At 40.1% G+C, this 15,482-nt stretch overlaps 1 protein-coding gene across 3 annotated transcripts in view; it reads left to right on the top strand.

The window, feature by feature from the left end:
- Positions 1–139: 139 nt before the first annotated feature.
- LOC127048209 (cytosolic beta-glucosidase-like) overlaps positions 140–15,482 on the top strand; it is a 98,588-nt gene continuing 83,245 nt past the window's right edge. For all 3 annotated transcript variants that reach the window (XM_050947774.1, XM_050947773.1, XM_050947772.1), the window contains exon 1: positions 140–164. In XM_050947774.1, coding sequence (XP_050803731.1) covers positions 154–164 — 11 coding nt within the window. In that variant the 5' untranslated portion in view covers positions 140–153. The remainder of the gene's footprint in view (positions 165–15,482) is intronic.

Below are 15,482 nucleotides of genomic sequence, written 5' to 3'. Positions count from 1 at the left end.
CTAAACTGCATTTAACAGATGCAAAAAATACACTAAATACTTCCCTAATTATTTTCCATGCAGTGTTATTGATTTTCCAATGGGAGGTGATCTGTTCATGAATATGAGGGGAAGTGCTCCAGAAGACTGACTCTGTAAGATGTGGTCCACACTATGAAAAAAGTGTAAGCTTTGTTCTAAAAACGTTCATCTGGAAAGAAAGAACTTATGCCAGCTCCATAATAGACAGCATTTAAATTGGCATTACAGGTCAGTCTGTCTGTCTGTCTGTCTGTCTCTCTATCAAAAAAGCATATTTTATCAACATTATGTCTTCTGCACTTTTTGTTGGAATTTCTGCATATGTGCTGTGCAGTAGTCAATGAGACCTTTTTGTGATATAGGCCTGCTAGATAATTCACTTTTCATCTTTTTCCAAGAAAGCAGGATTATAGGACACTGGCATGCTCTACTTTTTGTCTTTTATTTCCCAGAAACTTCTTTCAGTTAAAAGTCCCCAAGTATTTAATTTGGACTTCATAAACCTGTTATTGCATATTAAATAAATAAAAACTACACGTTAAAGGGATATTTGCATAATATTAAAAACTATACAATAGGTTCATATCAATTTCACAGTTACAAATCTATTACATAGTTTTTAGTCCTTGGTGAATGTTTAATAATCAGTATTCAAATAACATAGATTAACTGTCCTATTAAATCTAAATTAATTGTGGTTTTGGGAACATTAATTTAAAAGGTTACCTATTTTCCCTGCAGATCTGATCTTTCTGTATCACATTTTTTCATTAAAATTAGTGTTAAAGACTCTGTAAATTTGTTTCATGTTTCATTTAGAATATAGTTACCAGGCACTCTGAATACCTGTGAAATCACATTCTCACAAGCTTCACTGCTAATAGAGATATTAAGATTCTCTCCTATTGTCTTCTAGTGTAATTAGCATTACCTAGTGGTAATAAAGACTTCACACATTTGCTTAAAAAAAGCTAATCCCTGTTGATTCAGGAACTGACATTCAGCAGCTCATCAGGACCAGTGAGTGAAGATCTACCTCAGGGGTATGCACATTTTGAATTTACAGAATGGCTAATTTGCAGCAAAAGATCAAAAATTAGAAATGTAGTGAATATATTAATTTTAGTTGCTAAAAGAATTAGCATCACCACAAAAAAAAATCTACCAGGTACTGTATCCCTTGCAGTTCTTTGCCTAATAAGCAGCATTTGAAATTCTAGGATAATGCTGACTACAATAATTTTGACTCAATTACACGTGCTAAAAACTATACATTAATGTCAGTGATGACTGTCACAGCAGTTCTTTTGATCTGTGAAGTGAGTTGTTTCTTTTGCGCAAGAAGCAAGATTCATAGAGTTTAAGACCTGAGGGGACTGTTACATCTAGTCTGACCTCAAGTATAACACCTGCCATTACATTTCATCCAGTTACCCTTGTATTGAGTCCAATAACTTGTCTGAATAACTAAAGCATGGATGTCTTCCAGAGAGACACACAGATTTGATTTGAAGACATCAAGTGATGGAGAATCCTCCACTTTCTCCGGTAGTTTGTTCTATTAGTCAAGCATCCTCACTACTAAATTGTGTCTACATTGAATTTGTCTGACTTTAGCTTCCAGCCATTGGTTCTTGTTATGCTTTTCTCCATTAAATTAAAGGGCCCCTTACTATCCAGTATTTTCTCTGTGTGAATGTACTTATACAGTGTAACAAACTCACCTCTCAGTCTTTGGAAATGTCTACACTTGGAGTTGATGGTGTTATTCCCAGCTCAAGGAGATATATTCATGCTAGAGCTTACTGAGCTAGCATGCTAAAAACAGAGTGTATCCATGGCCTGACCCTGAGTGACCCTGCAGGATGGGCTAGCTGCTTTGAGTATGTGCCTGTCCAAGACCCTTTAGGCATGTACTTGAGGAAGCTAGTCCATCCCGCAGTTCGTGCTGATACAGCTACACTCTATTTGTAGCACACTAACTTGATGAAAGCTTATGCAAATCAGTCTCCTCAAGCTGGAAATCATACACTCCAGCTCCAAGGCAGATATATGCTTTTTAATAAGTTACACAGATTGAGCTCTTTTAGTCTTTTACTGTAAGGAATTTTCTCCAGCCCTTGAATCATTTTTGTGGCTCTTTTTGTGCTCTCTCCAAGCTTTCAGTATCCTTTAAAAATGTGGACACTAGAAGTGGATGCAGTATTTCAGTATCAGTCCCACAAATCAGACACCTAGAAAGGTAAAATCACCTCCCTGCTCCTACTCGCTAGTCCTCTGCTTATACAACAAAGGATTATATTAGCCCTTTTTGCCACAGCATTGTATTGGGAGTTGATGTTGACATGCTCTACTATGACCCCGAATCCTTTTCAGGATCACTGCTTTCCAGGATATAGTTCCCCATTCTGTAAGTATGGCCAGCATTGCTTGTTCCTAAATGAATAACTTTGCATTTGTTTGTAGTAAAAATGCATTTTGTTTGAATGAGCCCAGTATAACAAGTGCTGGGTAATAACAGAAAACTTGTTTTTGCTCTTTATTAAAAGAACAATGTACAGAAATGTCTCATTACAGCTAGCATTAAACCGTGGGCATAAAGACTGCCCTCCTGGTGCCTCATCCAAACTCTTCCATCCTGTTATTTATGTTCTTCTCTCTAAGATCCATGTAGATTGCTGCACAAAGTGATCCTGACCACTTTGTAGGACTGCTCTGTCCTCATAATTTTTTTTACCATTCCACTAATTTTTGTGTCATCTGCAAATTTTATCCATAGCAATTTCATATTTTCTTCCAGATCATTGATGAAAATGTTGCATTGTGTTGGGCAGGGGCCTAGTGCCAATCCCTGCAAAATCCTACAAGAAACACCCTATGCAGTGATGTTTCCCCATTGATTTCTACTTTTTGAGATCTGTCAGTCAGCCAGTTCTTAATCCATTTAACTTGTACTCTATTAATACTCTATAATGGTAATTTTTTAATCAGACTGTCTTGAGGTTCTAAGTTAAATGCCTTGTAAAAGTCTAAGTATATATCCTTTTCACAATTACCTTTATCAACCAAAATTGTAATCTCAAACAATGAATTCAGGTTTACTTGACAAGACCTATTTTCCACAAATCCATGTTAATTGGTATTAATTATATTCCTACCCTTTAATTCTTGATCAACTGAATTCTATATCAGCTTTTCCATTATATTTTCTACCATTGATGTCAGTCCACCCAGTCTATAGTTACTTGAGTCATCCCATTAGTCTTTCCTGATTATTGGCATAATATTAGCACTCTTCCAGTCATCTGGAATTTCCTCATTATGCTAAGATTTATTAAAAATTAACATCAGCAGGCCAGATATCCCCTTTTAAGACACTTGGTCCTCCTGATTTAAAAATGTTTATCCCTAGTATATGATGTCTAACATCTTTCTTATTTACTAATGGTTTGGAAAGTACGTCACATCCTCGTGTGATACAAGTACGTCATCCTGCTTCTTTCCAAGTCCAGAACAGAAATATTTATTGAACACTTCTGCCTTTTCTGCATCATTTTACCATCTCCATCTAGTAATGGACCTAAACTATTGCTAGGATTTCTATTGTTACTAACATACTTAAAAATTTTTCTTCTTACAATTCTTATCCCTGCTAGCCATGGATTTTTCCCTGATGAGTTTAGTTTTCTTTATCAGTTTTCTGCACTTCATAACTTCATGTTGGGTGTAAAGCCACAAATTCTTTTAGAAATTTATACCGATTACTGGAATGGAGAGGACCTGGCAGAGTGTTGGAATGAGTCCTTCTAAAGAACCATTTGGATCTATTTCTGTGAGGTATTAAGTTGATATGAGTTGAGAGCACTCTGCACCTATCAGGATCAGCCCTAAAGCACTCTTTAAACTAGGAAAATAGGTAGTGTTCAATGTTAGCTAGCATATTTCAATTGCTTAAACCCTTGGGTCAACCTCAAACTTGCAGACGGCGTTAAACCTTATCTACACTAATGTTTTAAAGCCCGTTAGTTAAAATATGCTAGCTAACACTTGTTAAACACTAACTATTTTCCTAGTCTAGATAAATTCTAAGTCAGCTTTTCATCTGTTGCTCATCTGATGCTAGTTACTACATCCTCTCTGGCTCCATTCCTCACTATAGTGTTTGTAATTTTTATTGCTGCTCTTCACCCCCCGAGCCACAGTGTGATCTGTTTTTAATGCAGCTCTTTCCCTTTCTTCCTCTACTTCCCCACCCCATCCTCACTCCTTTCCCTATTCAAATTAACTATTGATCAAAATCCGATTTTGCTAGCAAAATACTATTACTAGTGTTTACTGCTATTAAAAATCTAACTGCATTGCTTTGTCTCTAACAGCCAAGGGGAAATTGGAATTATGTACCCATTTAAAAGTAGAGGAAAAATGTGGGAGTGGGAGGGGGAGACACAAATTATAGGCCACTAAATTTAACTTCAATACCTGATAAATTACTTAAACAATTAGCAAAGCAGCTGCAATCAGTCTGTAAACAGCTAGAAGAAAATACAGCAATAAATAAATTGTTGCCATGTTTGTAAAAAAACACAAATGAAATGAAACCAAAGTAATTGATTTCTTTGATGCAATAATGAGCTTAGTGTGTAAAGTAAAAGTAGTAGACGTAGACTACCTTGACATTAGTAAGACACTAATTAGTTCCACATGACATTCTTAGAAGGAAACTAAATAAATGTGGATTAGATGGAACCATTGTAAAATGAATACACAGGTAAAATAAATCAAACATTGAGAATGGTTATGAATTGTTCAGCTGCTAGTTCAGAGGAAGTCAAAAGCATTTTGGATGATCAAACACCATAAAAAACTCAATTTAGTCCAGGAGTAATTTTTACAGACTTTAATATAAGAAACACCTAAATAAAGAAACTCGGCAGACCAGCAAAAATTTATAGCCATTTCGGCTCTAAGCCATCCCTAGAGTTTTTGCTACTCTACTGCATTTCTTTATTTAGGTATTTGTTTTATTAAATGTTATAAAACATAACCTAAAATGAGCTTTGATTAGTATGGGATCATCTAAAATGTGTTTCAACTACTGACTTTGTTTTTTATTTATTTGCATCCACTTATACATAAAAAAATAATTTTGCTTGAGTTAAGGTTTGTGGCTTTTTGTTGTGACTAAGTAGGGACAAGGTGTCTCATGGAATCAGATTAATTTGGGATCAAATGTTATATTTTCATTAATAGGGTAGCAGAAGGAATATTATTTATTTGTATTACTGTAGCACTTAGGAGCCCCAGTCATGAACCAGGACTCCGTTGTGGTAGGAGCTATAAAATCACAGAACACGATTACTTTCCCTGCCCGAAAGAGCTTAATTATATGACAAGAGATAATAGATGAGTATAGACAGATGGGGGAGTACAAGGAAACAATGAGACAATATGAGTCAGCATTCTAGGCAATGATCTCAGTATACCAGCCGCCTAATTATTGTCAAGTTTTTTTGTAGACATCATGGAAAAGGGGAGTTTTGAGTAGGATTGTGAGTTAGTTTTGCAAATGTTTACAGGGAGCTCCTCTCATGTATCAGGGGAAGAATGGGAAAAAGCACAAAGGCAGAGAAAAGAACACTAGTCCAGTCTGAGGATTATAAGAAAATATTACAAAGATTAGAATTAAATATTGTGTAGGGAGCATAAAAATTGGATAAAAAAGTTTAAATCCCATAGGAGAGTGAATGAACAAATGTGACTAACAAAAAGTGGCTTACATATGAGTCATCAAATACCTTCCATGCTAAACATTTGCAGGCACAGGAGCTAATAATATAATTAGGCTTGGAAGGATTAGATTTTTATCAGTCAATGTCAGTAAAAGGGGATTTCATCGTACACACACAAACAGAAGAAAAATTTCCATCAATAATAAAAACGTACAGATCGGCAAAATAAGGAAAATGCTGCTTGAGAAATACTAGGGCTTGATTTAATTATATTTATTTTGTATATTTTGGTGTGTGATGTTGACAATTTGTTTACCAGCTATAAAGCTTTAATTTACTTAGCGTCAGCTCCAAAGTTTGTCTTGCGCACCAACAAAAGTTGGTCCAGTAAAATATATTACAACCCCCCGTTGTTTCCCAGAGGGAAGAATGGCACCCACAACCTTGCTAACAGTATTTCCTGCAGTATTCTGGGATTCCCCTACAGGTTTCCTGTCCAGTTACTGGCCTTGCCTAATTTTTCTTAGCTTGAGACAACTTGGTTATAGGAAACTTTTTAAACTTCATGCTTGAGGGCTTAAGCCAATCTCCAACTATTGGCTTTTGGGATGAGACCTAAAGTAGGGGCAGATTATCCAAGATCTACATACTGCAGAGTTCTTATCGTTCCTCTGAGCATCTGCTACTGGCCACTGTTGGAGACAGGATACTGGACTAAATGGATATTGAGTCTGATCCAGTCTGGTAATTCCCATATTTGTAACTGATCACAAGTGTATATTACAATAAAAAATAGTGGTGAAAATCTTAAAGAAACTTTGTAGGTCTGATTTGCTCGGATGATTTTCTAAAGCACTGTTTCCCAAACGTAGGACACCGCTTGTGTAGGGAAAGCCTCTGGCGGGCTGGATCAGTTTGTTTATCTGCCGCTTCTGCAGGTCTGGCTGATCGTGGCTCCCACTGGCCGCGGTTCGCTGCTCCAGGCCAATGGGAGCTGTGGGAAGTGGCGTGGGCCCAGGGACATACTGGCCACTGCTTCCAGCAGACCCCATTGGCCTGGAGCAGCAAACCGCGGCCACTGGGAGCCGGGATCGGCCGGACCTGCGGACGCAGCAGGTAAACAAACCGGCCAAGCCCGTCAGGAGCTTTCCCTACACAAGCGGTGTCCCAAGTTTGCGACACACTGTTCTAAAGCTTTATCCAACTTTGCAAAACTCCCCCACAAAGTTTCCAACAGTTGTCCCAAAATCCACATTATTAAAAAGACAATTGGGAAACACTAAGTGGTGACCATATTCCTGGCATTGTGCAAGGTACAAATGTAAAGACAGTGCCTGCTTCAAGGTGTTCCTAAATTATTTTATTATTATTTTTTTTAAAAAAGCTCACTTCAACCAAAACTGCCTCCATTTCCCACGTAACCACCTAGTCAAATTTTATATGGCTGTCATCACTCAGACAGCTGTTTAGTTTTAATGTTTGGAGCATCACATTTGTCTGAAAATGTATTCATATTTAATCTACCACAGACTGAATTCATGTTGTTCTATACAGTTGAACTACCAAATCCTTTGTGGCTTGAGAGCTGTGTAACTGAGATAAAAATCCTTTATGTTATCCTACTAGTTGACATAACCTGGGACACTTGAGATGACAGTGCTTAGGCTATGGACACACTCAGTATGGTCCCTGAGCAACAAAAATTACACTGACCTAAGCACAGCGTGGACAGTGCTCTGTCGGCAGGAGAGCTTCTCCAGCCAGCGTAGCTACTGCTGCTTACTGGGATTGGAGCGATTAAGTCGATGGGAGAGCTCTTTCCTGTTGCACTAGCAGCAAGTGCACCGCTGTAAACTCTGGGCTTGGCTATACTGGAGAGTTGCAGCGCTGATGGTGGGTTTACATCGCTGCAACTTACTCACCGTCCACACTTGCAAGGCACATACAGCGCTGCATCTCCCTGGCTGCAGCGCTGCCTGTACTCCTGCTCTGCCTGGGGTATAACGATTGCAGCGCTGGTGATGCAGCGCTGTTCCGCCAGTGTGGCCACCAAAAGTGCTGTAATTGGCCTCCAGAGGTATTCGGAGGTATCCCAGAATGCCTGTTCAGCCACTCCCAACAGCGCTGCAAATGCTGCAAATGTGGCCACACTGCAGCGCTTTCCCTACACAGCTGTATGAAGACAGCTGTAACTCCCAGCGCTGTACAGCTGCAAGTGTAGCCATACCCTCTGTAATGTACACATAGGCTTAGATCTGTTTGGCTAGGGGCAGAACCTTCTCAGTGAAAGGCTCTCATTTCTGGCATTTGCTCCCCCAGTTGTCTGACGTAGCCCATGTAACTTAACCTGCTGCTGCAAGGCCCTTCAGCTTCCCAGGCTTTCTCTGATGGGATTGATTTAGTATTTCAGGGAAAAACTTTGGCATCACAAACCAAGTCCACTGTTGATGATACTATTGTTTATTAACCTCACCTACTTTATATAACATACCTCTTGAACACAAATGTGGAAAACGGAATGCTTATCTTAGTGTCTTCAAAAGATGCACAGCTGAAGAACTCCTTGCTTCTCTAAATGCAAATGTTATTAAAATCACTTTTTCAGCAATTAAAGAGCATTAGGTAGAGTCTCGGTTAAGATATATTTACCTCTAAAATGTATTCATCACTCTCTTCAAAAGTAAAGCCCTAGAGCAAAATGCATGTAGTTGCCAGCAGCTTTAGTTAAAGCTAAAATTAGCCATGCTGATTAAATGGATTTTGCATAACCTTAGCCATTAATCCTTCATATTGGTCTTTTGCTTTGAAAAATCTTGAAGCACCAATAACCTAAAGGTGGCTTACTGAGTCACTTTTTAATGCTATTTAGTTAAGATTTAAACCTTTGTATAGTAGCTAATATTGACACCTTCTTTTAACAACAGCCAACCACTTCTTACATGTGCTTTACTAACAAAGCAGACCTTTTAATTTCAAGGAAAGACTAGTAGCACATGCAGAGCAGATAACTTTAATTTAAAGAATAAAAAGCATACTAATGAGAAGAAATTAGAAGCCACAATAATATATTCTTCAATTTTTGCCATTCTCAGTGTACAGCATTCCCTTAAAACTTGCAAATAATATTTCTTTTCATGCCAAGTTTTCATTTGTTTTCACTTGGTGAATATAGATCCTTATTTTCTAATGGTTAGATTGTCCCCTTATCTGTCTTGGCTAAGCAGGGGGGTAAACCCCATCTGCAGACTTCCCTGGAACTGGAACTTGAGGCTAGGTCTGTTATGGAGCATAGCTCCTGCTATCCAGATACTTCCTGTGAGCAAGCAGGCGGTGGGGAGGAGGTTGAGCTTTGGATCCCCCTCTACTTCCAGCCAGACATCAGAGTTGAATTAAGTCACTCCCATTAAGGCCTGCAGTAACTTTACCTCACCCGAAACCAGAGCAAGAGGGAAGCAGAAGAGGAATTGTACCTCTGAAGGATGTCAGAGGGCACAGTGCCTCTTGGGGTGGTGCAACTTGTGCATCTGCTCCTCGCTCAAGCTATGCCTAATGGAATAGTCTAGCTTTATCTGAGCTCCACAGCTCTCTTGGTAAGAAAGCATTATCAATAATGGCATCAAATATCAAGGAACAGCTGCGCATGTCAAGGAACAACTGTCACAGACAGCCTCACTTGGGAGTTTCCATATTCCTGACAGTTATTTTTTCATCCTTGAAATAACTGCAAGCGAGGCTGGGGACTAACTGATCCTCCTTCTCCTTCACCTTAGACACCTTTAGAAAACGTTTGTCTAAAAGTGAGCCATTGCAGTGGGGTAATGGTTATAGATTCCAAGTTGGTTTTGCAACTCAGGCAACTTGAAGAAGTCAATTAGCAAGCAAATTATTAATTAATTGAGCACTTGGTGTTCTTAGTTTTTTATATCAATTAGGTTTTTCCCATCCGTGTTCAAGCATTACTTCATTAATTTTTTTTAAATATCACTTAATCAGCAATGAACTCAAATCAGCTGACAGTTGTATTTTGTTTATATATTTAATTAATCGATACAACCAGCTGAAAACCTCCAGCATCATTTATCATGTTATGTTTTGCTGAGTAACTGGCCAAATGATTCAGTGGTTCAAGGGTCAATTCAATTAGAAACTGAAGTTAGCTGAAATAGAGGATTTTTGGACTTTTTCCCTCTTCTTTTCAGTGGGTGGCCTTGTGGATGATCCATGGTCATATCACTGGCCATCATAATACTTTTCCTTTTTTATCAATGACAGTCCACTTCTTCATATATCACCTTTATCCTGGTAATTCTACTGCTTAGTGGATGTACCAACAATGATAGTACAGCTGGCCTGCACAGTGACCTCTAAAATTAAGGTTGTCTAAATACTTCCATCCCATCCTTTTCAATTGCTTATAACTGTATCACACTTTCAGCTTCTAAGGAGCATGCTCCAATGAATAGGGCACTAGACCTGGATTCGGAAAATCAGGGGTTTGCTCCCAAGGTCTGCTGCTGATCTTCTGTGTGACCTTTGACAAATCACTTCACCTTTGTGTGGGGAATCTGTCCCTCTGTGCTATGCCCATTTGGAGGGCTGGCAGGGATTCTGCTAGTATAGCTCCAGTGAACGGACTGTGTTAGGCGGGAGCTGATACTGAGGCACAGAGCCTGTGTGTGGATGGTCCAGCTTCCATAGGATCCTAGAGATGCAAGCTGATCTTGGGAATCTCAGGGCAATGCTCCCTGCTTGTTGCAGTGTTTTCTTCCCCTCTGGCCCACTCCTGGGCTTTTCTACAGGACAACTTAATGTGAACCCTCATTCTTATTTAATGCAAAACACATAAGAACCTAAGATATCATTAATATGCTGTTACATGTTTTAAAAAATTCTGTATTAAGGGGGAAATAAACAAATGGCTAGAAAATTAATGGCTAGAATGTATTCAATGAAAATATGAAGATCTTGCTGGAAAGAAAGGAAGTTGGAATAACATTAACCAGATGTTCTCATGAAATGTATTCCCAACCTGCTTGATTGCATTGATATTCATAACTTTCCCAGGAGAACAATAGTTTTGTTTTGCTTAAATTCTCTCCTTGTATAGCCATTTACAATGGTATGCTGAATGCAGTAATCCAGCTATATAACAATCACAGGCTTTATGAGCAATCACATGACGGAGCATGCTGAAAGACACCCATATCTTCCGTCTGTTCTAGACATTACGCCAAGATTGAGCACTGTAACTACTAGAGAAACATAGATCTCTTAAAGTGTGCACACACATCCTGAAGTCTTCAAAAAAACCTTTAGAAATAATCTGCATTACATGAAGCTGCCTTGAATAGTTAGTAGACTAAATCCTGAGAATGTGTTTAAAAAAAAAAAAAAGTTTAAGAAAACTTGTACACCAGCTATCCTGGTAGTATAACCATGCTAAATGAAACCATTTCAAAAATTAGTTTTTAAAACATCAGCTTTGGTTGTGCAGAGGAGAACAAGTTAATAAAATTCAGGTGTTTTAATATGCTATGACTCTGCTTCACTCAATGCTTCATTTTGCTGTTACTTAGGTCCTGAGTCAATTTCCATTTAATAATCAATGGAAAGGCTCTTGTTGACTTCATTGAGGGGGGTTTGGTCAGATTCCTATCCCACCCATATTCCAGATTGGGACATCTTCATTCTATTTGTATCAAGTTAATTGTTAAGGAAGCTGATGCCCTTTCTGGGAAATGTGACAGCTATACAGAAGAATAGGAACTGTGTGTGCTTAAAAGAAGAGATTAGCAAATACAGGAAGAGGTAGTTTAAAAGAGAAACATGATTGTGGTTTTCTTATATACACGGTAGAAAAATTTGATGAGATTCAGTGCAGACAGTAAAGCTTCTTCAGGGCCAGACAAAGAAGCATTTACACGAGAGATCATCACAGATCTGACTGTCCTGGTGCTATTCTTCAGCCCACATATTCAAAGAATGAAGTCTTTGTGAACAACTTCTTTAGTGTAATAGACATAAACCTGTTTTTCTGTTGCCATGCTGGCAGGGGTGAAAGTGAGCCAGTAAGGGCTGGTATGGCGTATCGGTAAGAAGCTGGTACCGGCCCATACACAGCCGATGTTAAAGCTCTGCCGCGGCATCACTTTAACATCGCTGCCCCTTTTGCCCCCCCTTTTGGCGGCCCTGCCAGTTGGGACCCTACCGACAGGGCTGCTGACAGGGCAATGGGGGAGGGGCAAAAGGGGCAGCAATGTTAAAGCGCTGCCATAGCAAAGGACCCACCTTAAAGTGCTGCCATGGCAGCTCTTTAACGTCATTTCCTCTTTTGCCTCCCAGCCACAGAAATATAAGCCTTTGAAAAATTGCAGTTGACACATGCTCAATTAATGCTAGAGTATAGCAGCTAAATTCTCCAAAGATCCTGCCTGCACTGAGCATGCTCCATCCCTTCACAGCTGCTATATGTCAACTAGATTGTTCATGAACTATCCCCATAGAGAGATTGAGCATGCTCTATCCCCAGATGCCTGGGAGAAGCAGGACTTTTCCTGTGACTACCCCTCTTGCTGGTGCTCAATCAGCGTGGAGAAGGAGGAAGCAGCCTGACTGGAATGCAGATGTGGGAAGTGTGGGGCTGGGACAGGGAAGAGATGTGAGATAGAGGCACCAGGAGCAGGGCTTTAGAGAGAGAGAGAGAGAGAGAGAGAGAGAGATTAGGGCCTGGAGCTTAGGTAGTGTGAAGGATAGGAGTACAGGCAGGAAAAAAAGAGTGGGAGCCAAGGGGACTGTTTGTCTTTGTTTAGAGTGCTCATAGGATTGGGCTCCATACAGGGTAGGGCAAACTAAACAGTTTTATTCACAAGTTTTTCAAATACACACTCTGCTCTAAACAATCCAGCCTAGCTCAGCACATACACATGCATGCGTGTGCAAACAGACCCAGTATGCAAGAGTCCCTTCCTGTGCCTCTTGAAGGGATGATGCACCAGTTAGCTAACAGTGCATGAATACATCAGTTTCCCCTGTCAACAGAAGAAGTTGGGGGATGCCATTATTAATGCTCCTGCTTAATAATGATATTAGGTCATAGTTCTTCCACTCTTTGGTTTTAAATCTTCTCATATGTCTGGAGAGAGTGTTGCTTCCTGTATTTGTAAGCACAGCCATAGTGCCATCTGGTAATTGTGCTTGTGTTGGTTGTAACTGTGTTGTCTTTTCTCTGTGCCTGGTGGGCAGTTATAAAGGGCTTGTTTGTATTGCAGTTAGTAGTCTTTTCACCTGCCATTTCAGCATCAGTGCCTGTGTTTTCTCATCAGGCGTGGTTGCACTAATTGCCTCAAGGTCTGCGATTTCACCTAAACCAACTGTCCATTCTTGGTTTGTATTACATATGATCTGGATTGTTCCACTGGTTCAATTACTGTGCTGGTGTCACTGACCCCTTGAACTTTGCACGTTATGCTATTAGGTTTTTGTCATGCTCCTCTCTAGTTACTGCCATAGATCAGAATGTCATCAATGATTTCAACCCCTCTCTGGCCCTCTAGTATTTTGTGCACCTTTTTGTGGAATATCTTTTTTGCAGATGATATACCAAAGGGCATTCTTTTGAAGCTCCATCTTCTGAATGGAGTGTTGAAAGTAGGTAACTTGCTATTCTCTTGCCAGTATCCGGAGTGAACATCTAGTACAATGAATACATTGGATGTGGATAGCTTGTGAGTGATGTTACCTAGGGCGGGGAAGCTGTAGTGTTCCTGCAATAATGCTTTGTTGCGGTCTTAAGGGTCTATGCATATCAGGATCACACGACACCAGTGTTTTTCCTTTCTACTGCAATCATCGAAATAGCCCATTCTGATAGTCTCTCCACCTTTTCAGTTATACCCAATTGTTTCATATGCTGGAGTTCCTTATCCACTTTGGGCCTCATTGTTAATGGCAGTCATCATGATGTGTATACTACCGGCACTGTGCTTGTAGACAGCTTGATTTTGTAATATCCCAGTAGACATCCTATGCTTTCAAACAAAGCAGGAAATCTTTTCTTAATTTCCTTTGCTGTGAAAGGTCCTTTTATGGATTCTATTACCCTGAGGATTTTTATTGAGTTTATTAATTTTAAAGCTGTCAGTCCTAGTACTGGTTTTGCTGGTGAGTTTATTACATAGAAATTTAGATTTTAGACTATTTTCCTTATACCTGCATTTAACATTGCCTTTCCCCAGTATATGGAATGGATGCTCTGTATATCCTGATAGTCTTGATGACACAGGATATTGGTGTCCTGGTATGAGCTAGGTTTTTCGGATATTCTATATCAGAGATGCAGTTTACTTGTGCCCCGGTGTCAATTTTCAAATTAAATGGGTATTTTTTCTGGATCTATTAAGATAGTTACATATCTTTCGTCAGTGTCCTCTTCCTTATTCTGTATTGGAGCCAGAAATAATGTTGTGTCTTTGTTATGAAACTCGTCTCCTTGGAGCTGTTCTTCAATTGCATGAATTGTGTGCCTCATATTTTTCTGTTGGCCTGACCAGCATGCTCATGCAAAATTATTTGCTTTGTGGCACTTCATGTATATTTTTCCTTCTTTTGGATATTCCTCTTGTTTTGCATACTGCAGTCCACATCTCTTGTAAAGCTGCTGTGCTGTGTTTTTGCTACATGCTTCTCTTTTCATGCTGTGTGAGACTGGACTATCATGATCAGTGAAACTGTTTTCAGAGCATAGGCTCAGACTGCATGGGTGCTCCAGGGCTGGAGCACACATGGAAAAAAAAATAGTGGGTGCTCAGCACCCAGCAGCTATTGATCAGCTATTTGGTGGCCCCTGCTGATCAGCTGTTTAGCAGTAGGGGGAGGCACTCAGGGAGAGAGTGGAGCAGGGGCAGGAAGAGACAGAGCGAGGGCAGGGCACTGGTGAGAGGGGGCAGAGGAGGGGCGGGGCATTCACCCAGAAAAATGAAAGTCGGCACCTGTGAGCTAGAGGTCCCATGTTCCCTTGAAGGACTGTTATTGATGAGAACACAGGGAACACGGGGAGTTAGGCTGGAAGCAATGCAGCCACATGGACAGAACAATGTACAGGGTTTAATATAGTTCCATTTGTTCAACTTAACTACATTCAGCTTCACATTTTGCTACCGACACGTGGTGGCAGGAGTGGAGCTGTGCATTCTCTGCAGTGCAGTTACTGGCAGCATGAGCCATAGAACTCAGCCTGAAGCCCCCCGGAGCTCTGGATTTTGTAGACACAAACCTAGCCTAACGGACCAGGTGGGAGGAGTTTGAGCTGTACATGACCTGGCTCTTCAGGAGGACAATAGCAGGAAAGCAAAATTATTTAACCTTACTGGGGAACAAAGCAGAGAGAGCTGCACCGCCATGAAGCTTGCCACTGCCTCAAGCCTCACAGCAGTCCTAGGAGTGGGTAAATGGGAAGTGGCCCATGCTAGGACAACAGAGCAGGGAATGTGGCATGTTCAGCCATTTTAGTCGTGTGTGCAAGAGCAGAAGTAGATCTCAGAAAGATTCAGTCAGATTTATACAAGAGGGGAATGGCACATCAGATAGTGATGACCACATTACGACTCTCTCCTTGAGTCAGATAGTGTAACAGAGATCATTACAGAGCAAAGAGACAGAGAACCATCTGGAGGCCAACCTCATAGGGAGAGAGGAGATTCCACAGAGAGAGGTGACAGGGAGACAGAGATAGAT

Source organism: Gopherus flavomarginatus, chromosome 3 (assembly GCF_025201925.1).
Source record: "Gopherus flavomarginatus isolate rGopFla2 chromosome 3, rGopFla2.mat.asm, whole genome shotgun sequence".
In the NCBI taxonomy this organism is placed as follows: Eukaryota; Metazoa; Chordata; order Testudines; family Testudinidae; genus Gopherus; species Gopherus flavomarginatus.
This window is presented reverse-complemented; position numbering and strand designations above follow the sequence as displayed.